The sequence below is a fragment of the Empidonax traillii genome, unplaced genomic scaffold (assembly GCF_003031625.1).
Source record: "Empidonax traillii isolate 1590-97213 ecotype Southwest subspecies unplaced genomic scaffold, ASM303162v1 scaffold821:size279169, whole genome shotgun sequence".
Classification (NCBI taxonomy): Eukaryota; Metazoa; Chordata; class Aves; order Passeriformes; family Tyrannidae; genus Empidonax; species Empidonax traillii.
In genome coordinates this window covers 178,296-203,428 of record NW_020956014.1, presented here as the reverse complement: position 1 = coordinate 203,428, position 25,133 = coordinate 178,296, and the positions used below count along the sequence as shown (strand labels likewise).

The window sequence follows — 25,133 nt, the reverse complement described above, 5'->3', positions numbered from 1 at the left end:
TAACGAATAATGACACTGTTCCTGCATGATGACATCGCTCTGCTGCACCTCTGCTGGGTGCCACTGCCACATCTCCCTCTGTTCTCATCACTTGGGCCAAGTGTGGCCCTTGCCAAATGCCTACTGGGTGCATCTGAGTTGGTGTATGATACATATGTGATGCCATGATGTAAAGCTCTGCCAGGACCTCAAGCTGATGCTATGAAAGCTGTCCCTGTCCTCTTGGATGTGCTCTGCCACATCACTTCCCTGCCAGCCAATGCAGCTCCAGGCTGATGGATCTTGGGAGGATCCATGAGGGATGCTCTGGTTCCACCAAGCCACTTAACACACCCTGCAGTTCACCTCTGATAACAGATAAACTGCTGAAAGATTTCATGTGAATTCTCTGAGTGAATGTCGTGAAACAAACCCTCCTTTCCCAGGTCCTCCCAGAAGGAGAAACCCATACTCTACCTTCAATATAAAAATTTAACTACCCCCCCACCTAGACACAGAAACCCACTCAGCAAATACCTGTGAGTGGAAGGCAGCATAAACCGGACCCCACTATCATCCACACTTTCTTATTTTGACCACACCTCTCCATACCTTGAAATCAGCTTTAAAAAAAGATACACAGGTTTTAGCAGCAATGACCTCGAGAGGCTTTATGGTTTTGTTTTCCTCGCCTTAGGCACCAGAGTGTCTCAAGGGAGAAAAGCCCATACTGAAATAAGTCTTTGCACTGCCAAGTAGTAATTAGCTGTCTTGTGAGGAAAAGTTCCTGCCACTACTGACTGTCCTGCGGGAATAAAGATAGGAACACAGACACACTGTGACACAAGGAGAGACGCTGCTCATGCACGTGGATTTTCCCAGACCACCATATGAGAGCAAGTCTCTCTTATCATCGGTTTGGGCAATGACAGAAATTAGAAGAGACATGAGAGTTAGGCCAAAAAAAATCTGAATACAATTAAGGGGGACTGAAAACTCTAACAGAGCCTGAAATCTCAAAATTGAGGGACAGGCCGCTAGCTGCCCCTGTGACAGTCCCCAACTACTTTCCCCAATCCAAGACCAAATCGCTAGTTGTCTGCCCAGAACAACACACAGCACATGGTGGTTGCAGAAACCCGATGCTAGACAATGCAGGAGCAGTGTTTAAGGTAAATTTAATCAGCCCTACAGCTGCTGTGGTTTGGGCAGGGCCTCGTCCAATCCTTAAAAGAAGGGAATTTGGGAAGGGGGAAAGAAATGGTCAGGGCTCACCCTATTTGTGAGGGAGATGAGATGCACAGCGTGACATTGCAAGCTCTGAGAATCTGGCAGGAAAACACACTTACAAGCAATAATCATATGTTTCTTGTTCAGCCTATTGATGTCATTAGTTCTTTACCGCTAAGAATCAGTATTAACATATTTTGTGCTGCAAATCTTGCAGCCCTCAGCACACCATGCAAGCTCAGGCTGTTTCCTCACTAGACTCGCACGCTTGAGTTCACAGCCATAGGTAAATCGGTTTTAAGTGTGCAACTTTCACATTCCTGCCACATCTCCGGGCCACCGTGTGGGCAACCCCTGCACAAAGGCAGACAGAGGAAGAAGATGCTCTTTAAGCAGTGAGTGTGGGATTCTCCCCCTCCTTCAATCCCTGTCCAGCTCTTTGCAAGGAAGCAGCAGCTCTCTGAGTTTCCAAAACAACACCCAGCAAGAGCCACGGACAGTCACTGCCCTCCAGCCCAGCCGGGGAGAACACAGAGGGGTAGGCATGGGGCAGCCCAGTGTCCCTCCCTTCCACACCAGCCTAGACAGCCAGAGGCACACAAAGGTGCTGGCAATTTAAAGCTGACATCTTGCAAAGAATAAAGTACCTTTTTCTCTCGTGTGCTTTGTGAACTAAGCCCGTTACAGGCTGCAGGGACCCCCGGCAGCGTCACTGTGCAGTGACCATGTGCTGCCCATTGGTCCTCAGGGTTCAGCTCAGACTAAAACCTGGTGGTGGTGTCTCTAGAGGTTTGGTGGTTCCTGTTAGACCACAGTGCCTGGCACAGCAAGCACGGACCTGGCTGGCTCTGCACTGGCTTTGAAGAGATTCTGTGGGGAGACAAGTGCCCTCAAGCTCATTTGAGTACCAGGAAAGCGTCCTGCCCAGCGCTGGATTAGGGAAGGGGCTCTCAGAGGGGTGCACAGGATGTTCCCTAAGGAATGCAGAGCTGGAAGGAACCACCCATGCCCCTGCACTGGAAAAATATTCAAAACCCCTCGTTATTAAGGATGGAGGGTGCCAGCCACCATGAGAGAGATTCGTGTAAGCTGCACCAACTTCAGAGTCATAGAATCATAGAATGGTTTGGGTAGGAAGAGACCTTAAATATCTACTTCCAAATCCCTTTCTATGGGCAGGAAGAGCTTCCACTAGACCAGGTTGCTCAAAGTCCCATCCAAACTGGCCTTGAACACCTCCAGAACCCAGATGCACCAAATCCAACTCCTCTCCTTCTCCAAATCTTTCTCTTTTCCTAACTATATCCTGAAAATGATTATCCTTACACTTCTGAGAGGTGCAGGGCCACCTCTCTCACTGCACTCCTTCCCTGGGACAAGGCAGGATATGTTGTTAATCCTCCAGATGTCTGATGTATGAATCAGCCTTATCCTACTGTGGTTCCTGCACGATCCTGTATCTATTTTCTTAAGCCTAAAAATTATTGTTGCTGGTACCTTTTTTTCTCCCCCAGGAGAATGGGCAGGTCAGGGATGATGTGTTTGTTACATATCATTGCCCAGCTTCCAGCTGAGGATATCCAATGCCAGCAACTCCCCCTGCTTGGCACTAATAACATCTCCCCCGCAAGGAACAGGCGCTTCTCCCTCCTCCCCCTTCTCATCAGCACTGCAAAAACCAACATAAACAGCTGCATTTTACCTTTCTGCTTATTTAAAAACGGCAGTAGGAACGAAGCCAAGGGACTTCTTTTGCCAAAGTCCTTGGAAGACACTTTACTTTGGTTAACAACAGTTTCTTCGATGGGTTTCTTCAGGACTACTCTTTCCTTCAGCTCCTCGGTGCTGACGGCAGAGGTCGGGGGCTCAGCACTGATTTTTGGCGCAACAAAGGAGCTTTTCAGGTAGGACGAGGACTCTGCTAGGTTTTCCCTGTTCATCCTGCTCTCCGTGATTTTACTGGCTTCATAGTCTGAGGCGTCGGTGCGCGAGCTGTTCTCCTCCTTGATAATGTCCATGACCTTGGGCTTCATCAGAGGGGAGTCCTGCTCCCTCTTTGGGCTCTCTTCGGAGGCCGAGGAGGCGTCGCAGGACTCGATGATGAGCTCGCTGTCGAGCTCAGCCTCCCGCTCCTCCCGCAGGATGCTGTACTGGATGGAGGGGGAGGCGGGCGATGGAGGGGGCCCTCCAATGTGGCTGAAGGTCATGTAGTTGGAGTGCAGTACCTCCTCGGCAGCCAGGGGGTCCTCTGAGACCAGCTCGATCTCCGAGTCCCCCGACTCGGCGCTGCTGGCCTCGTTATCCGCGTGCGAGGAGCCGGCGGGGCGCCCAGGTTTGGCCCGCTGCTCTCTCTTCTCGGTGGGAAGGGCTGGGGACCGCTGTGCCTCTGAGGCCTCAAAGGAAAAGCTCTTTGCTTCTTTGATGGCACTGATGAGCTCATCCTCCGACAGGCTGCCTTTGCCCTGCGACTCTGAGCCGGACGGTTCTGCCAGGCAGAAAAAAAAGCAGGGGACGGGAAAGAAGAAAAATTAAAAATCATGTTTTCTGGCTGCTTAGGGAACAAACACAATAGATTTCACACCAGCGTGTTTCCCTCTAGCAGGGTTGGTAACACAGGCACAAAGTCTCCCCATCTGGGATGACTAAGAATAATAACAGCTTGTCCTTATAGAGCCTTTCTCATGCATGTGCTCTGTATTAAAGAAGTATCATTAGCATCATTTACTGAGGAAAAAGCTGAGGTACGTGGCAGTGCTGGTCACTGCTTGACCAGTGGCTCAGCAACATGGTTTTCACCAGGAAAATTACCAGTCATGAAGAACATGGGTTCATGGCACAAATGAAAGCATCACATTTTCCATCCTGGGGATTACTGATACAGGTCTGCTCTGGGGACAAGCACAGACACAGGGCTCATGGGTTCCTGACACTGCTGATCCTAACAAACCATGTGTGGTTACTAATAGTTTTGCCAAACTTTAACTTTCAGGTGTGGAAAGTTCCAGGTCAAAAACCTTCCTCAATTGTGGTTAGCTTTTGGTCTTGGTGGCTTTTTTGTTTGTTTGTGGGGGGGGATTGTTTGTTTTGTTGTTGTTGTTTGGGTTTGGGGTTTGTGGGGTTTATTTTGGTTTGTGTGGGTTTTTGGTTTTGGTTTGTGTTTTTTGCTGTTGTTGGGGTTTTTTTGTTTGTGTTGTTTTTTGTGTGTGTGTTGTTTTTGTGGTTGGTTCCCCCCCCTTTCCCCCCTCCGGGTGTGGGTGGTGAATTCTCTGTTTTTAGCTTGGTTGAGCCCAAGAATGAAACTGATTTTTTTACTGTAATTCTTAATGTAATTGTGAACTACATTAACCAAGATAATTACTAACTTGTCACCCAAAATTCAAAACAAAGAAAAGTAAAGACCTAGTCTGTATTTTCTGGCTCACTCTGGAAGAAGATATAACCAGAGGGTGAAAATGAGCAGGTGAAAGGTCTGGCTGGTCACCTGGGATTAGCAAGGAGCCCACGTCCTGTCCTAGAAGGGAGCCGAGCACCAGACTTCTCAGCTGTTCTACCTCCCTGTATATCCCTTTACCATGTGAGATTCTGTGATGAAGTAAGAAAGGAAGTGAATTTGCCTGCAAAATGTTCACAATAAGCAGTGACAGAGGCAGCATGAGGTGCATCAGCTGCTCTCTCGAGTTACTCCACTGGGGATCAGGCTTCCCTTGGTCATTCACAGAGCATCAGCCAGCCCCAGAGCCCAGACTGCACCTGGTGCACTGGCTGTAAGGCCAGACAGGCCACCTGAGCCTATCTGGGCCCAAGGGGACCATGGCAGCAGCTTTACACCCATTCCCCACTGTCACCTGGCCACAGCCACCTCCTGATCGCCCATTTCCACCTTGCACTTCCCTGACCCAGAGATCCCTGCCATCCACACACAAGACCCTCTCTTTGTGAGGGCAAAAACCTCACTGAATTTCCCCAGTGAGGTTGAAGCAGCCATCAAGCACACGTGGAAATTTGGCCCCTGGACTCCTGAGTGCTCATTCTCTGATCTGAAGTCATTATTAATGTGACAGTGCTCAGTGAGTGGCATTGCAGGTTGTGGGGTGTCAAGAAAGCCATCAGGAGAACAGACCCCCAAATTTTCTCCTGCAGATGATGGTGAAGAGGCCCAGGGCAGGACACTCTGCTTGCATCCACACAGCTGGGTCCCACAGCGGAGTGGAGAAAGGTTTCCAGCCCCTCGGCTGCAAGTGGAGAGCCCTGAGCTGACCTGCCCCTGGCTCCTAGAGGATATTTGCCTTCAGCCCAGCCCTGCTTTGCAGCCACTGGCATCGGCCCCCTAAGCTCATCCAGCTGTCCTGGCCACATCTGGAAGCGCCTTTAAAACAGAGGGTGGGAAAGAGATTCTATTAGATCTGACCTGGGACAAAACAGCACCAAGACTGACAGAGTACAAGAAGATTTTGGACAACATTCTCAGGCACATGGTGTGATTCTTGGGGCTGTCCTGTGCAGGGGCAGGAGTTGGACTCAATGATCTTTGTGGTTCCCTTCCAATTCAGAATACTCTGTGATTCTATTAAAACCATTATTTCTGGGTATTTCCTGACTTAATTTCTCATGGCAGTAGCGTAACCAGTTTATTCCCTGATGCTATGCCTTCCTCAAGATGATTCAAGGAAAGGGGGAGGTTTTGATGATGGCACACTGGTGCCATCACATCTTACTGGGAGATGGGCAAGAAAAACAACCTCCCCTCCAAGCAATGTTGGTTTTTGTATCTGCCAGTACATGTCATCAGTAATTTTAAGCACGTATTGTTGGCATATCTGCAGCTCCTCCAACAAAACAGCCCTCTTGGAGCACATCCCCCTTGCACGAAAAAGTCCTTCTGCAACCCCAAAGCACAGTCACAGTCAGGATTAAGGTGTCGGGGCCGTGACAACGCACTCCTGTCTGGATGCTGGGAAGTTTCTGTTGCACCGGGAGCTTGTGCATCCTTCTCCTCTGGCTGCGGGAAGCCGCAATGAGCCGCGCTGCTCTCCTGCATCGTGGCACGTGAGCATTTTCTCCCCGAGCAATGACTTAATCCGGCACACGTCCAAGCAGACATGTGACTTCCAGCCCTCGTAGCGCAGCAACGCCGCTGTCCCTGGGCTTCACCCCGCTCCTGCCTGTGCTGGCAGTCCGTAACTCTCAGCCGTGGCATTTACCTTGTGAATAAAACAGCCCTTTGTGGCCAGCAGCAGGGTGTCACATTTACTGCTGGCACGGGCAAGCGTGCAAATACCCGCGGCCTTTCAGCGCCAGCGCAGGAACGGAGCGCGTCTTCCTTCCCCAGAAAGATGACGGCCGGTAATTAAAAGCAAAATGTTTTCAAAAGTCTTGATCCAAGCAGGGGGTAGCTGGGTGGGCTTTGCCAGAATGCATTATAAGGGCACCTAGGAGCGGCGACTTTGCTGGGTCACTGGGTGGAAATAGCGAGGGCAGGTTTTTAGTGTCTCCCTCGCTTTTGAACGCGGTGTTTGGGCGCAGCACGCCCCAGGCTGTGGGAAAGGGGCGAAATCCAGAGGAAACACCCCTTGGGAGCCAGTCCTTAGAAGAAGATGCCTGCTTCTTTCCTTAATGTGATGGATAAACAGTGCTTCTGGCTTTCCGGCATCACAGTGTGAGGCAGTGGGACCTCCCAGGGCTGTTTGGGCAGTGCTGGGGATCTTTGCCCATGGAGAGGAACATTTCCGTGCTGTCAATTATGCCAGCCACGCCAGTGCCTCCCAGAAAGGCAGCAGCACTGCGGCTCTGCCACGGACTGTTCAGCTATTTTGCTGGGATACAGTTATCAAGTGTCCCAAAGGCAGCCTTGAAGGGTTGCCAAAAACTGAATAAATAACAGTCAGTGCCTGAAGCCCTTAATTACCTTGAAGTGCAAAAAAAAAAAAAAATTTTTTTTTCATAAAAAATGGCATGTCTCACGAGTAGTGAGTGATGTCACCCAGTCAAATAAAAGAAAAATGGGACTCTAAAATCTATTAATTATCTAAACTTTCTGGCTGATACAGGCAGAATAAACTCACTGCTGTGGTGGGTCTTTCTATCTCCTTTTTGTGTGTGAAAGTGTACAAATGCACACTTAGGTTTGGACAGGAACTAAATAGTTCTCTGAGGGTAGGGATTTCCTCCCTGTGGGAAAATCCCAGACTGCCAATTTAGGTAAATTCTAGTTGAGTTTTTTAAATGCTTCTAGATGCCATCAAAGCAATGGAAATCTCAGCTTGGGAATGTTCATTGTCAGGTGCCAAGTGCTCACTGTCACAGGATTTTGATCCAGGGTGCTGAAATTTAATTTCCAGTTTGAAAACTCTGCTTCCTGTCACAGACCTTTATTACATTTTAAAATATTATACTACTTTTATATTTTAGCAGGGAATAGGGAACAATACATATTATTATATATAATATATATATATATATATTATATAGTATAACAGGGAAAATGAGGAATAGATATTATGCACTACTGCAGTATAACCAGACAATAAGAGAATGTGTAAATATTGGATTCTGGTGCCTCTCCAACAGAAATCATGAACCTTTAAAAGAGATTGGCCCTTTGTTCCTCCAGACCCCTTTGTAAATGAGGTGACAGCATTTCCCTTCTCAGCACTTTATAAAAGCAGCACTTTCTTTCATCTGAAAACAGCACTTATGTTTAACAGCGTGACCTTACTCTGTGCAACAGCAAAGAGGTGTTAAGTCAGAAGTTAAAATTTTTAAAAAATGAACAGTTGCACAGCCCTGATCCCACACACCTCACTTCCCTTGGGGAGTCTGGAGAGCCAAGGTGACCAAGAGACCCCCCCCCCCCCAAATCACCAGGATCTAGCTCAAAATGTTGCCTAGATGAAGACACCCCCAGGGATACATACCAGTACACAACTCCCCTTTGAGGAGAGATCTCTGGGGAGACCGGGGTCAGCAATCTTGGATCCCTTTCCACACAGCAAGGGCAGCTCATCCTGAGCAGTCTAATGGTGATGGGTAACACCACTGCGTTCCCCTTCAGTTCAGCAACACAAAGTGGTGCCCGAGCAGAGCAGAAACATCTCCAACTGTGGAGTCCCATTAATGTCCACTCACACCCCCTTTCACCCACCACAAACCCATAGTAATTCTCCAGCGTGCGGGCTACAACTGCAGCCACTTTCTGAATAGCAAATAAACAGTGCCCTGCCCCAGCATCAGCATTACCTGTGCCAGAGGATGGTGGTGTGACAGACCCTGGGCTCTCATCTTCTGGCTCTGACACCATCACCGTTGGTACCGCCTCACGGCTTGGCTTCAGAGCAGTCTCTGGATGAGTGGGGCTGGACTCCTTGCTGGCAGCTTCCCTAGCGCTTTCTGTCTCGGTGAGCGTGATCTTGACGGGGGCTGTAGCCACAGAGGCACCGTGCTGATCTCCAGACCTTCTGTCTTCAAGAGGGTCTTGCTCTTTGGCTGCCTTCGCGCCCTCCGGCGCCGTCCGCTGAGGTTCAGCGGTGTGGGTGGACCCAGCGGGTACTCCCCGGTACTTCTCGATAAGGCCTGGGCTCTCGTCTTCTGAGTCAGAGTCATGCTTGTCTTGGTATTTTATTTCTTCTGATCTACTCATGTCCATGTATTTATAACCTTCTACTTTCATGGGATCCGCTAAGGTTTTGTCGACTTCAGTAGACTCTGCAGGAGTCATCTCTATTCCTGAATCTGAGCTAAACAAGCCACGGGACTCAAACCCAGTCACATCTTGAACAGGATGCCCCAGAGTGTTAAACCCCTCTGTGCTGCCTGAGCAGGGAATGGGGCTGTTCTCCTGCTGATAAATGCCCATGTAATAGGTGGAGTCCCGCGGGGTGGTGTAGTGGACATCGGAGATCAGAGAGGTGTAGAAGGAGTTGTCGCCCCCGTTGGCAGTGGAGCCGTAGTCAAAGAGGTGAGATGAGGCTGTGACACCTAAAGCAGAGACACGAAAACGAGGCACAGTAAGAAACAAGTGCCTGCATGCATCAAGTTTTCTGCAAAGCTGCGCTCACCCCCTGCTGATTTTAAATTTGGTCTGTGCACCAGACTTGGCTTCGCTCGCAAGCTCTTTGGGACTGTTCTCTTTTTATACCTTTGGGCAACATAGCAGTACAATCTGTCAGACAAGGCTTCCAGCTGCTGGTCTATCTTAAAATAGCCATAAATGATCCTGATAGTTACTAACATTCCTGGCCAATGTTTTCCCAGCATGTGAATAAAAACTTCCAGTGATGGCAATCTCACAGCCTCCCTCACAATCCAACTCAGGGGCTCAGCGTCCAATATTCTATTCTATTCTCTTCTCATAGAATATTCTGAGTTGGAAGGTAGGCAGATTTAGATTTCATTTTCTCTTTTAGGAGTAGCCGCCCCAAATTTGTAAAACACCAAGGCAGAGACTAAACAACCTCATTTAGCGATTTCCACTTGTTCAGAAAGCTGTACCTTGTGTGCATCTTCTACAAACCATGCTGGCATGAAGGTGGTTAAACCTCAACCCACACCCATGCATCATTTTCATACGCTGCCTCTAATTCCCTCTGTCACGCTTTCAGTTCCTGGGGATGACGCTAATTAAATTAGAAGCAACGGCCACTCTCGCTTTGCAGCATTAATACAAAGCACAGCTCAACAACAGGAACAGCAAGATTCCCCATGAGGGAGGCGGGAAGATAGATTTTTATAAGGGCTGAGGGAATGGGATGAGGAGGAACAAAGCCAGTGCCTGCCTGCAGGAGCTGGTGCCTGCGAGAGGGCGTAGCCTGTTAACCCCTCGTGTGCTGATGCACCCTGCACCACAGGGGCTGGCTGGCTTTCTCTGACCTCTCCTCATCGCCTGCAAGGCACGGGGTGCTCCTGACCTGCTCCACACGTGCCATGTACAGTGCAAACTTCACAGTGGCAAACTGCACACTCCCCCCCTCCCCGCCCAGTGCAAATTTCAGGGTATATATTAAAGGGGATATTGTTGCAGTTGCAAAGCCAGAAGCTGGAAGATGTCAGCCTGAAAGCTCCTGAGCTACTTGCATTTGGGTACTTGCTTTCTCCTTGCACGCACAGGATGTCTCTAGACGCCACCGCAACTGCCTTTTCCCACAGTCCTGAATGCATTAGGCACATGCAGCTCATTTAGTGAGCACTGAAGCAGTTTTTTTCCTCACATAACACTGTTCAGGCTGTAGCTGCAGGCTTTATTTTACTGCACAGCCTCACTGGATGTGACACGCACATCCCAAGTCCTGCGCAAAGGCAGAGTGATCATTTCCCTCACTGTATTTTGGCATTGTTGTGATGACTTGCAAGCAACTTCTCTTCCCTGGGCTACCTCTAAGGTGGGAACAGCATATTTCCCCTTTTACATGGGGAAACCTAGTGGCATAAGGGGAAAGAAACCCAGAAGTGCCACACCTTGCTTTTCAGCCTACCTGTGCTCCCTCATCCTGTGTCCCCACCCTCACTGGATTTGGGTGCTGCTTCTCCCCCACCAGTCCTCACTTCTCATCTGCTCCTGCACACAGGATGCTGACAGCAGCTCCATGCCCACACCCCGAGAGCCCAGGGAGTCGTGGCAGCTTCCTTTGCCACGGGAGAGCACAGAACAAGGGGAGCTGCAGCTAGGAAGTGGAAAATCATCATCACCATTCCCAGTCATTCCCAGCCTTCACCTGTGTGTTCTCACTACTATGTAGCACTGCATAGAACTTTTCATAGAAACATTTATCACCAAGGCAAGATCTTGCCCCAGAGTGGCGAGGGTCACTGCAGAGATTTTTCATATACATGTGAATTTGGGACTTATTCTCCCCTCTCTGTCGTGTAACCTCACATTTACCTACTCTAAATTTCACCTTCTATTTTCCTGCCAGCTCACTCAGGGCTGCAAGATCCTTCTGTAACTTGCTGCAGGCAGCTCTCATCCTCACTGCTTCAAATGACTCAGTCCCAAAAGTAGAGCTACTTGAGAATGAAGCCTAAGAGGAAAACCACAGTGAAACCAAAGCAGAAAAAGGGATAAACTGGGCTGTCCAGCACCCAGGTCCTACCGGAGGTCATCCCGTGCCTCACAAGGACAGCTCATACCTAAGACACATTTTTAAATCAGCAGTAAGCAAAAAGGGAGAGGTCCTTTTCCTCGCAAATGCTTTCCTTGCTGAACTTGCCTTTTTGAAAATTATCCATAAACAGGCTTGGATTTTCACAAATGTGTTGGTTAGCTGGAATTATCTGATGCGTTGTTTACGCCAACATATTTCAGGCTGTGAATTGCTGACTGCGGACTATTTGTGCCTGTTGCTGCCAGTATCTGCTGTTTGTAATTTACTATTTGTGCTGGGTGAGTGACTGTCTAAATCACGGGGTTTCAGGGTTGCTCTTTCATTAGATGCTTCCTCAGTGCCTGCTGGACCTGATCCAAAGCCCACTGAATTCACTGGAAAAGTCCCACTGACCTTGAGTGGCTATGGAGCAGCTCAAGATGGAGGTGGAATACTTTTCTGCTCATGAGAAACACACTGCCACAACACCATCAGTGAGCAAAAAACCCACTTTTACGACCATCCCACTATTGCTGGCAAAGAGGGAGCACAAACAGACTCAAAGGAGGTTGAAGTCGCTGTCAAATATTCATAGATGCTGTTTGCAGCTTATATTTGTGCTTTGCCCACGGTGTACGTGAGCCAGATGCACAAGCATTTGCAGCTTTTAGCAATGCTGATCAATAGGGCAGCGAAAGGGTTTCTGATGCATTTTTGTCAGGTGCTTCGTAGCAGGAGTTATAGCAAGTCAGAAGAGCTCGCAGGGGAGCCACAATGATAAAGAGAGGCTGGGAAAATATCATCCTATCCTTTGGGCTATTCATCAGCAGGGAAAAAAAAAAAAAAACCAACCCTGAAATAGACAACAAAAACATCACATTTTCAAATAGTACAAACCCAGTGCTGTAGCAAATGTTAACACAAGAGCTGATTTAAAACAGAATCACTGCCAGTCATAAACCTTTTTTTTTTTTTTTCCTGCAGTGGTTTTGCAAATAATGATGAAACCAGAAAATGTATTTCCTACTGGGATTCAGGAGAAGACAGACTTAGAGGTGTGTGAGCACATTTGAGCAGAGGGAGGGCTCACATTAGCAGGACATATGGGGATTCCTGGTCTCAAGGCGACAGTAGAGTCAAAAGCACTGCAGACAGCTGAAATTGCCTAATTAATAGGATTTAATGCAACTCCCTATTTCCACTGGGAATGATTTAAAGCCATCGGTAAAACTGCCTCATTTGGGAAGCGTGAATCCACCAGCTATTAGGCTGCCTATTAAGGACATGGAAACCTGTAATAGCTAAGCAGGTTTTTGCTGAAGAATACTGTATTCAGAGCCTGGTGATTAAGCAATGCCCTCTCTGACTTTTAGTTTACTTGGTTCAATATCCGTGGGAAGGAGAAGCCCTGAATAGCGCCGGTAACGGATGACAGTATCAGGTCTGAATTTACCCTTGTTATAAAGGGCTGGGCTTTTTTAATCTGGATTTCACTCAAAACTGCCCAAAATACTTGCCTGCCAATTCAGGTAAAGGAAAGCTATTCAGCTCCTGAGAGCAGCAGTCCTGCTTTCTCGTAACACGAGCCCTCGGGAAATAATTTCACTTCCTGCGACTAGCTAAGAAGTAATGGCTCTGATTCAATCACCCAAGCACAGCTGAGATGCTCAGCAAGTTACATGTGTTTTCATCAACTGTAAAGAAAAAAATATTGGAAAACGACTGGGTTTTTTTCCTCAGAGTAAGTGAATGCTCCAGCAATCCTCTGCTACGGCACTGGGTTTAGAGCTATTTAGCAATTGACACAGGAAATAGTTTAGAAATCATTGGTTTCACGCAGAGTAACTCTTAATTTAAGAAATCCAGCTGAAACCCAGTTTGGATTAAGGCAAGGTGAACTGCTGCAGCACACTGGAAGAAGAAACAAAAAGTTAGCTGAGGATCATAGACAAGAAAAAGAATTAATTTAATTTTTTTACCCAACTGTGTTATTCTCAGTCTTTTTAAAATTGATCACTTCAGAATATTGTGTTCAACTTTCAATAAAATAACCCGTTTTCATGTTAACCTGTCAAACTTCAATGGCACAGACAGACTGACGCAGAAGGGCATTTGAGCAACCTGGTCTAGTGGAAGCTGTCCCTGACTGTGGCAGGGGGGTTGGAACGAGATGACCTTTAAGGTCCCTTCCAACCCAAACCATTCTATGATTCCATGACATGAAATATTTGTGTGATCCTGTGACATGAAATTTCAGTCCCCCAGAACAGCTGGCAACCCTGCAATGCGAGTTTCAGTATTTATTGCATGTCAGTGATTTGGTCAAAATCATTAATTTTTCAGAAGTGGAGAGAGGGAACTGCTCTTTAATTATACTATGCCAATTTTACACCCTGAAGCTGTGCTGAGAAGAGAAAAGCTCTTTGGTTGCAACTGGAGGAATCAAGGTTTCAGCGACCTTTCCAGACAAAAGCAGAATAGTAGGAGCTTCCAGCAAATTCCTCTAAGTCTTTTAAATAGTTGGCTCTGACTTCTGCTTTGGATACTGAGCCTCAGGACTCATCACCAGCTGCCCCAGGGCAGCAGGGCTGGCAGCTCCCAGAAGCAGGGTGTCCCCAGCTCTCTCCCATGTCCATACATATGGCAGTCTCCTGGCAACAAGGAACACCTTGTCCCATTTGGACAGTCCCTGACCTGTGTTTATTCCTCCTAGACATAGTAAAAAGCAAAGTCCCACAAAAAAGGGGAGCACTCTTGTTTGCCTGACCCTAAATGATGCTAGAAGATATTTCATGCCATGTGTCACCTCCAGTACCTCAGCCCTTTAGGCATCATCTTAGACAACATGATCTTAGACAACAAAGAAGCCAAAGCTGAGTGATGAGAATTTTCCAGCACAGCAACTTTGCTCTGATCCAAGACACCCAGAGGCACCTCAGAGCTCAGGGATATGCAGTAACTTACTTTCAGCACTGAGACTAAAGCCTGAAAAAACATCCTGTCTTGAAAATACATCCTATGTTCTCTTAAAGGCTCGAGGTGGTGGGGCATTTTAGGAAGCTTTTTATTTTCTAATCACCTAGACAGGCTGATTTCACAGCGAGGCCATGGAAGCCATCATGGCATCCCATTGCACCTGATAGTGATGCAGGAGAGTCCCAACGCCCAGACCTTGCCACCACCTAAAGACCTGTATCTGGAGACCAAACCACAGCTGGGAGCCTTCTCTGATGACCAGCAGAGATATGTTTCCCAGCCCCACACCAGCAGTTTTACATTCCAACCTCTCCTTCATTTTTGTCATTCGCCCATGACCATCATGTAAATTCATCTTCCTGCTTTCTTCCAAATACACAACAAAAGTAGCTATGAGACAGTCCTGCCTTTTTTTGTACCAAACTTATAATTTTGTCAGCAGCCACTAGTTAAAATCCTGTGCTCTTTGTGAAAAGCTTGTCTCTTTTTATTCCTAACTTAGTCTTAGGAAAGACTTTTTTTTTAATTCTTTTGACTGTGATACATGATGTCTCATTGTTTCCTTTTACTCTCCCAGCTCAGCCACCTTCCTCTTCAAAACTTATATTGTATTTCCTTGCTGTGTTCTCATCTCTGTCCATATACATCTTTACACAGATGTTCAGTGTTTTATCACTTCTACACATCTCTTCACGGTACACAGGGGGACCAGCAGTCCCAAGTCTGTCTCCAGATTCAAAGCACACTCTGTTTTCTTGGAACCAGACCAAGCTGTTTTTTCCTCTCTGCTTGATTTCAAGCCCAACTCAAACCTCATGAATGCTCCACAGATTTCCAAGTGTCCTTTGCTAGTACCTTCCTGGCAGCAGCAAGGGCAGCTCGCACAAGAGGCAGAGGCATCTCTCAGCCCCAGCCCAAATCACACAATGCTTTGAAACAGGCTGATTACCCTCTTTGATAACCACTTGGGAGCCATGCTCTCAATTCTGCAAAGACCCTTCTCCATGATTTTCCTAACCTAAACCACTTCAATACCCATGCGAAACTCAAAAGTACTTGAGCAGTTGTGCATTAAGTAGAGCTTGAAACCCAAACAGCTGAGAACTCTCATGCCAAGCAGAGGCATCACTGTGCTGTGTATAACACCACTAGATCAGCTCCTGGTGTCGCTTGGATTAGCCTTTCTCGGTGTCCAGAGCCAGCTGTCAACCCTGAGCTGTCCCACCTCCAGATACTCAAGGTTAGACACAGAGAGCAGCAAGCTGCCTGCAGGGGAACTGCGCCAGGCGTGCATCCCTGGAAGCTGTGCCAGCTATTCCCAGCTGCCAGGAGATGGTGCTCTTTGTTTTAGCTCAGGATTTCCAAACCCACTTTACAGGACAGGAGCTTCTTTTCCTCCGGAATTCTCGTAATCCTGACTGCAGGAAAGGTACAAGCCCACAAATCACACTGGCAAACATGAATGGCCGTACCCCAAGAGTTGTTTTAGGATTCATTTGTACAATAGAGGCTATGAGAAAAACGGATGTATCAGAAGGATACACGCTCCTATTCTATTATTACTTCCCTCTGGTTCTCTGCATGGGTCCTGGATGTGTTGGGGAAACTCAGAGCAGCAGGAAGGCTGCGTCCCGCTGTCTCCGAGCAGCTGACAGTCTGAGCTTAGCTCCTGGGGACAGGAGTGAGTCAGTGCATCTGCTGTGCAAGTTATTCATCCTTCCCCTCGAGATCCCGCAGCAACCAGAGGAAACACTGCCATGCAGAAGGGCAGGTTCTGTCTCCTGCACAGGTAGGAGGACAAAAGGACAGGCTGGAAAAACAGGCTTAATTGTATTGACAACCTGATTACTCCACTGACTTCGCTGGAGTGGCTTCTCATTCATCCCCCCTGAGATGGAAGCAAGTCCTAAACTCAAACAAGTTAAGGATAAGCTTTGATGCATGTAAACCCCTCCCCCAGGTCATTTTGCAGAAGATGAGTTACTACAGCCTCCAGCCCCAGCTGGAGTTCTATCACTTTTCCACAGCTTTAGCTGTCTATTGTAAACAGGCATTGCAGCTTCCAGTTCCAGGGAGAGCCAATTTCAGTCCTCCATGTGCTAAATATATGGGGGAATGTGGATCAGCTGACATCCCAGCCCCTAAGAGCTCATCATCTGGGGATGACTATCCTTTATCAACTCATCTCCTCATAAGCACAGAGGCTGGAGCAGGGGACAAATTCCTTTCAGGATCCAACCCCTGGAGGCCCTAACACTTTTGGGAGTTTCAGTTTCCCTGGTTGAGATGGGTTTGCCTGGTTGACACCCCAGCAGCAGGTGGCAGGTCACCATCATGTTACATCAAAGCTCGGTTCTGCCCTGTGGCTTCCCAAGGTTTTCCCTGTTGCCCCAGCCAGCTTCTGGTTTCTTCCAGCAACTGGGAAAGCATGGATCAGGTCGTGGCTCTGCTGAGGAGTGCTAGAGCCCTGTCTGTAGCAGCCCTGGGATGTGCAGGATACACTGCTGAGCTTTTAATAAGATTAAGACAGATCCACTCTGGAGAGCACAGAACACACTGTGCTACCGGCACTACCATCCTGGCAGGCTATTAACAGCATCTTTTCTTTTGTCATGGATTCTGCACCACATCAGCTGTTGCCTCCCTGTCAGTGCCTCTCCAAAAAGATACCAGGGCTTGGTTTGGTGATGCAAATGGTCTCAGAGAGCTCCAATTTGCCCTGGCAGTAAAACTCTGGTATAAGGTCCGTGACAGCCCTCCCTGGACGGCATGAAAAATCTGGAACATTGAAAAAGGAGCCCTGAGGGGAGAACTAGAACTGTTTGAAAGATGCACAAAGTTCCATGTGCTCCTGCTAGGTGTGTGGTAATATCGGAAAAAAGGATACAAATACCATTTAGTGAGCTTTAACAAAACTCTGGTTCAGGAAAAAAAAAGGTTTCTACTCTGGTGATAGTAACGTGACTACTCAGTAGGGTTCAGTGACACTAAGATCCTACCTAAAACATCAGCAAATATAACTTCCTTAGGATAATTAAAGCCCACTTATAATATTAACTCATTCTTTTTTCACCATAGGGACATTTTCCCTGGAATGATAAAACTCCAAATCCCAAAAAACTCCTCTAAGCACTAAGTGAATTAGCACCTAAATCATGCTTTTCAATGACTTGAAATGCAACCCAACTCCCTTTGGAGCACTAGACACCAATCTCACAAAACCTATATGTGTTTGAGTAAGTCTCATTCATCTTTAAGTTCTAAAATACCTAAATCCCCTTTCCAGCATGATTCAGGAACTTCAGCTGCTCATTGTTTTTAACTCCAGACTGCTCTAAAGCAGTCAGTCACATTCTGAACTCAGACCAGGTTGTCCTCCAATCTCACTTCTCTCTCCTGGCCAGGCTCCATCCCAGAGCCCTGTCACAGGCACCTTCGGCCCATCCAGCCCTACCTTTTCTGGGTCCCAGTTACTTATAAATTCAGCTTCTCACAATTGCTGTAGGTCAATCCCCAGCCATGTGGCTGCAGATCCCAAATCAGCCTGGAAAAGGGAGGAATGCCAACGCCAGCTGCTTTTGATGCTGTGATAAAGCCAGGACAGAAATCGTTGCCCTACAGCTTCAGGCTCTTTCACAGGGAGGTAAAATCCAGTATTGGAAAAGGGCTTTTGCTGAAATACAAGTATTTTAGTAAGAATCTGATACAATCTGGAGGGACTGCTGAGTTTTCTCTATGCCACTTGTACCTGACCACAACATCTTGTGGAAATCCAGCGACTAACAATTGAGGGAAAAGGCAGAAAGGGTTGTCTTGCACTTGGTCTTGGCTCCCCATCCCCCAGGGTTGAAGCCACTCCAGCAACATGAATTTTCCAGAGAGACAGAGCAACAATTGCAATGAAGTTCAGCTGAAATCACTGAGGGCTCTCGAGAGGAAAATTAATTTTGTGACAATGCATAACACCTACAGTAATGTGTCAGGCACAGTAATTCAGGGAGAAAATCAGCTGTCAGGCACTGCAGGCTGGGGTAAATCAGGAGTGTCTCCACCAAAGGCACAAGAGTTACACCTGCATAAAACTGTCGCCAGGGAAGGAAGTACGAGGCCCTGGGAACCAACAAATAGAGTCTGAAGACAAGGCATTACTGGCCATAAATCAGGATCAAATCTAATGCCCAAGGGACAGCAGGGAAATCTAGGTCAGAGAGGACACGTTGGAGCGAGGCTGACGCAGGCACAGACAGAGCTCAAAAAATCACCGTCTAACTAACTCTCTTTGCATCCAAGGTTTCTCCACTACAACGTGACCTGCTCCAAAAGACCAGAGGAACAGATATGCTGGCTCCTGGTGTCTACTGGCAGCAAATGAAACACCAGAAGAACACGGTACAGCATCAAGTAGGATCCAGAATACGTAAGATCAGAAAAAGTATAATGGAAAAAAGGAGAAATGCAGAGGTTCTGCTGAGGCACGTGAGGAAGCAAACTCTGATCCAAGCACTAGTGTGGTTTCCTTGCACATGAAGTGATTTCTCCCTATTTCTAGAAGGTGGTGGCACCAAGGATGCATATGAAAGTCAATCAAAAAATGTTCCAAAGTATGATAAACTTAAACCTCTCAAAGTAGTGCAGAATGTGGGGCAGAGCCACTGCAGTCATCAATCAGCATCGACCTCCTGGTTTTGTCTTCTGCTTAAGGAGTATCAGGCCATATGTGCTATAACTAATGCTACAAATGTCCTTGCCTTCAAGGTATCTCCTTTCTTTACCTGCCACTGTCTCTCTTCACTCATAAAGTATGAGTTACTCCAAGCACAGACAGAAAAAATCCTCCCCAGACAACTCACTTCTCTGAAAGATGTTTTTTGAGATTTATCCCACCCCTCACTCTAGCTTGGTGAAGAACCAATACGACTACAAAACCCTTCCATCTCCTGACTGTGAATACATGACTCCAAAACTGTTCACTCACCCAGGAGAGCAGCCAGAAATTTTGAAGCCTGTGCTCTGAGTGGTGGCATAATTAAGATATTAAAGATGTTTTGACATAGGTTAGTTTGACTGTCACCTCCCTGAAAGCACAGGAGATGCTCCTGCCCCTTCCTTACTTGGCAGCACTCCGTTTCTTTTCATTGGCAAAGCTTGAAGGCTTCCAAGGGTGCTGGGGGACCTGAGCTGGGGCCTGGACAAAAGGGTGGCTTGTCCTTGGACACCTTTCACAGACACCTTGGGTGTCACCCACAGGCTCTTCATTGCTGGATAACCTGAGGATACTGCAGACTCACCCACTGCTCCCCGGGGTAAGGAAACCTAGGACATGGGTATCTTTGGCTCTGGCCCTCTCCTGCAGCCAGCAGGGCGGGGATAGGGGCATTGTTTTGCTCTAGGGCAGGCAGCTGCTGATCACTGCTTCTCTGGAAGAGCAGAGGAAAGCCAAGGTGAAGTCCTGTCACTGCTGTTAGCAGGTTGACCCAGCTCCCTGCAGTCAGAGTTGGTGGCTAAATCACAGTGTTCTGCAGATTTAAAGACAGCAGGGGCTGCACTCCTGAAAGCTTCTGAGGTTGTGGCAGAGCAACCTTGAGTCAAACCAGCTATTTGCTGGAATTAGTGTGAAATTAAAGCAGGAGGTGGGGGCAGCAGCTTGACAGCAGCGCCAGGACCAACCTCTCTGTCAGGAGCCTCTCTCTGCGTTCAGCAGCACAGTCTGGTGGTGGGAAAGCTGGGAATAATTACACAGATCGTGATGCCTCGTGCAGCTTTCCCAGAGCCTCTGCTGCATGAAAGGGCCAGGTGCCAGGCAACTGTGGAAGCTGCAGGGAAAGGCAGGAGCAGAGATCTGCCCCCTTGTTCTTCCCCATCCATGTGCCAACAGTGCTGCTGAAGTACCTGTGAAGAGGTTACTGCACACAGCTGCCTCAACCACACCTGCTGGAAGATTTCTAGGAAAAGCTGCAATGAAATCTTAGATTTTTCAATCACAGGGAGGTCTGTTTTCCACCCAAGAATGTCCCTTTCCCCAGAGAAACACCCAAGACTCCAAACCTGCTGCCCCCCCCCTTGACCTTAGAAGAGGCAGAAAGCACTGAAATAGTTTCCTATTCAGCCCAGGGAGGTTTCAGATCCTACACAACTGAAGGTTTTTAAGAGTAGTTACAGAAGTAAATCTCAAATGTTATCAGTAAAGGTGCTCCTGCTTGAGGAAACAGGATGAATACATGACCTCCACAGCAACTCTCTAATTTCAGGTTCTAGCAGGAGCTACTTTTGGAAGACATCTACATGACAGTCTGATTTGCATCTGTGATGATTAACAAAAACCCTTCCATCCTAGCAGGTACACCAGGTGCAGCACTTCAGCTGAGAACAGCTTACAGCACAAGTTCTGGACAGGACATCTCTGCAGATATTGCTGATTCACCCACAGTTTTGTGCCACAATGATAAAAATGTCCAAAGAGAATACAAAAACAGGGAAAGCAGTTTTTCTGTGGTGCTTTCAAAGAGAGAGAAGGGAGCATCCAGAAAACTTCAGGGCAAGTGAAGCAATGTGTCTTCTGGGAAAAGCTCATTTTCAGAGTCTACCACTGTGAGCCAGAGGGTATTTGGAAGAGCTTGCTACTGGGTAAGACTAAGCATTAGGATCAGAGAATGTTTTGGGTGGAAAGGGACCATCAAGTTCCAGCACCCTGCCATGGGCAGGGACACCTTCCACTAGACCAGACCACTTGTCCCAAGTCACATTCAGCCTGGCCTGGAACACCCCCAGGGATGGGACAGCAACAGCTTCTCTGGGCAACCTGTGCCAGTGCCTCACCACCCCCACAGTAGAGAATTTCTTCATAACATACAATCTAACCCTGCTCTCTGTCAGTTTGAAGCCATTCCTTTTTGTCCTATCACTCCATTCCCTTGTATATAGTCCCTCTCCTGTAGCCCCCTTAGGTACTGAATACTGCAATTAGGTCACCTTCTTTTCTCCAGGCTGAACAACCCCAACTTTCTCAGCCTGTCTCCATAGCAGAGGTGCCCCACCCCACTGAGCAGCTTTGTGGTCCCACTCTGGACCTGCTCCAACAGGTCCACATCCTTCCTGTGCTGAGGACCCCAGAGCTGGATACAGCACTCCAGGTGGGGTTTCACTAGAGTGGAGTAGAGGGGCAGAATCCCCTCCTTTGACCTGCTGCCCACACTGCTTTTGATGCAGCCCAGGACATAGCTGGCTTTCTGGGCCACCAGTGCGCATGGCCAGGTCATGTCCAGCCCCTCTGGCTTGTACTTAAAAACAAACAAATTAAATCTTATAGCCTTCTTGGCTATAATTTTGGCATTAGGAAGCAAAGGAAAAAATAGTGAGAGTGGGAAACATCACTTTCTCTTGTAATTCTGACATTCACTTCTCTCTGGTAACCAACTCATAACATACATACAGGAAATCAGTCAAGTGGACAAAGTGGTAACAAGAGAATTAAGACACTAAGATGTCCTGGAGTCAGGTCTTCACATGCAGTAATGGATATCGGCTAATCATTCACTGCATTACAAATCTCAGCCAGGTAGTGTATCAGTGGGTAAGTCTTTCCTCAGGGATGCAAAGTGTTCCCTTTGGCAGAGGCTCAGAGTGCAGGTATATGTGTAGTGCTGCAGACTGAGCATGACTGAACACCCAGCAGGACACTAAAGGAGGCAATAGGCATCCCACAAACAGAAATAAAATAAGTAAGAGGTCATGAACTAAGCCTGCAAAAGAAAACAAGGAAGGTCCCACACAGGGGTGGACAGGGCAGGGAGAAAAGACTCCTGCTATTTATGTATTCCTTGTTCTCTGGCACAAGAAAACCAGGAACAAGGTATTTCTGTGGTTTATTTCACTCAGTTAGGAAAAGCACAGGAAAAAAGTGCAGAGAAGCTACAGAAGATGCTGATGGCACAAGTACTGCAGGACAGAACATCTGGGACCAGTCTGGAGGAGGGAACAACAGAGATGAATTTATATTGTATGGAAGGGGGAAGGGTAGGGAAGGGGAGAACAGGATCACAGTCTATAAATACTCTCAAGGTACTGGTATAAGAAAAGGGAGGGAATTAGTCACAGTCTTAGAACATGGGAGAAAAAATGGCCTGAAGTTCAGATATAAAATTAGGCTGCATGTCAAGGTGTATTTTTTGATGGAAAAGGGCAGAGGAGTGGAACAGGGAGCACAGGTGTGCTCATATATCTCCCTGTTACCTCTGGATGGACCTCAACAGGGAATGAACTCCAGTTTTGCCCTTTAAGGTGGTTCCAGATGTCCTTTTTTGGCACCACTGCAGACAGCCCCATTTTGCTTCTTGTAAATTAGCACTAGAGATGAAAACTGGGCAAATAAGAGACTCTTCGGTTTGGCAAGAGAGGAAATTAAAGGGAAGTAATTCTGCTTGGAACTGAGCTATAACAGATTTTTTTTTTTAACGATTTTTTTTTTTTACGTGAAACAAAAACAAACCAATAAAAATCATTCTAGGTCAAATCAATTTAATTTGACCTGAAGCTAAATGTCAGATCTGGTTTACAGCAAACTTCTAATGCAAAAGGGAAATGCTGTGCATCAGGGTCCCTCACGGCAGCACACACAACATGGTGCATAAGGAAGGTGTCCTTAATTTTCCCCTTCCCCACCCCAGCTGCACCCAACAGGCTGCAGCTCCCTTCAGAGCCAGAGAGACACCTCTTATCTTCTACCCTAACTTCTCCCCAAGACCAATCAGACCAGCACAGAACCCACATGACCAAAGCCCTAAATGATGCTCACACCCATCTTAGCTCCCAGCGTTTTGGATTTAAGCCCATGAAATTATTCACCACATTGTATAGTTGCTATGGTAACGTCCTATTGAGTATTAATATAAATCACTGTCCCAAAATCCCATCTATTGAAAGGAGTTGTGCAGGAGAGGTAAAAGCCATCTTTGCCTGCAGAGATTTCCATTCCCCTCGCTCCCAACAGCAGGTGATCCAGGCAGTGTCCTGTCTTTCCTCAGCATTATCAGCTGTGGCACTGAGCTGTGGAGGGCAAAAAGCAGAGAGAACCCCACTTCCAATAGGCCCAGCTTGTTCAATGCAGCTGCTGGTTAAAGCTGCCTCTTCACAGCAACTTGCTTACGCATTTTCCAGAAGTGAATGAACAAAATACGCTTTAACTTAAAAGCAGGCAATGGGTATTTTTGTCAGCCCAAGCAAACAAGGAAAAACTGAGCCCCTTTCCCCTCCTTTGTTCACAGGAATTTAGAGTATGACCCTGTAGACAGAAAATTTTTCAGTGGACCTTTCTGAACGCTTCCCTTTCACTAAAAAGAACAATCAACTTTTTTTCTTGATGTTGAATGCTAGAACAGTGCACATTCCTTAGCAAACATGAAATTAAGTCTGTAGAGGGTTGAGCATGGACAGAGAGCACCAGCTGAAGGGAGAATCATGCTGCACTCTGTTCCAAAACACAAACCACTACATTCTTCCACTGGTTTTTTTTTCAAGAGGAATACTGGCTTTCAGTAGTTAAATACAACTAATTATTAGGCAATGGCTTCCCACAATAAATTAGGAATTTCAAGAAGTTTAAAACATCATATCATGTCTTCTTATCGAAATGCCACCTGGTTCAGGTGCTGCTTTTCTTACTGCCCAGCAGATGCTCACATCAGCCATGGGGTTGTAACACAAAACCAGCTTCTGAGATCCACACAGCTCCCAGACTGACCTGAAGTATCCCAAAGACAGGTTTGGGACTAGATATTCTTCAGGGTCCCCTTCCAACCCAAACCATTCTATGGCTTTTGTCCCTTAAAAAATGGAAACGGGGGATATGAGGGAAAGTTGAGGATGGGAGACTGCATGAAGAGCATTTCCAGCAGGCTATTTATACCATCACTGGCTGGAATCCACTTACCCTGGAGCCATTTAACACTGTTTTGTAGTGTGAAAGGGTCTTTCTGTGGATAAACATCCAGGTCTGTCACTGTAAGGTACTCACAACATATGGGCAGACTCTTCAGCTCCCAAAGTTTTCATCCAGTTAAATATATCAGATGCAGGCTTAAGGATTTTATGCCAGCTTTTGACCAAGTTGACCAGTGTAAACAGCCATTCCAGTGAGATATTTCTGACTGCACAGCCAGGATGCAATGAAACACCTCCCTTGGCTGCCATTCCTGCTCCCAAGCCAAAGGCTGTGCTGGCAACCCAGGTCAGACCTCTGTCTTTGGGGATCAAGTGCCCCCATCTCCTGCCTGGACCTGCCTCAGGGTGTCTCCGGGTGAGTCTCACCCAAGCTGCAGAACAAGGTCAGCTTAGTCTTCAAAGGGGAAAGCAGAAATGGCTTTTCCATTCTAATTACATATTTCATCCCCCAGCTCAGTTTACCCAGCCTCTGCATCTTTCAGCTGCTTCTCAAGTCAGCTTTTAACTTCACATGTAGATTTTTCCCATCCCTGTACCAAGTGGCTAAACTGCACTAGAGATCTTTTTCACTTGCCTGCCCCACGGGCTACATGGACAAAGCACCCCCAACAGATTTTGGGTTGTGATGATGAGAATGAAACAGCTGAGAAATGAAGAGAAAAAGATGCAGAGACAAAGGGAAGAGCGGGGATCACTGGCTAAGAACAGGGAGAAGTATTGGGAGAGAGGACAAAGGTGAGGTGTGGAGGAACAGGATGGAAAGCAGAGGAGGAGGGAGAAGGACAGTGATGTGGAGGGAGAGAAAGAGCAGAGTGAGAGTCAAATGAAAGAAGAGTCATGCAGAAGAATTAAAGCAAAGCCATGGAAACAAAGGACGAGAGAGGTAGACAAGAAAGGAGAGACTGGAGTATGAAATGGGTAAGAGAACAGACAAAA

The 25,133-nt window shown here is 47.3% G+C and overlaps 1 protein-coding gene across 1 annotated transcript in view; it reads right to left on the bottom strand.

The window, feature by feature from the left end:
• Nucleotides 1-25,133, bottom strand: part of RTN1 (reticulon 1) — a 119,038-nt gene that overhangs the window by 43,750 nt on the left and 50,155 nt on the right. Inside the window, exons 2-3 of the mRNA XM_027901915.1 lie at nt 8,446-9,183; nt 2,912-3,694 (exon numbers count right to left, since the gene is read on the bottom strand). Coding sequence (XP_027757716.1) covers nt 2,912-3,694; nt 8,446-9,183 — 1,521 coding nt within the window. The remainder of the gene's footprint in view (nt 1-2,911; nt 3,695-8,445; nt 9,184-25,133) is intronic.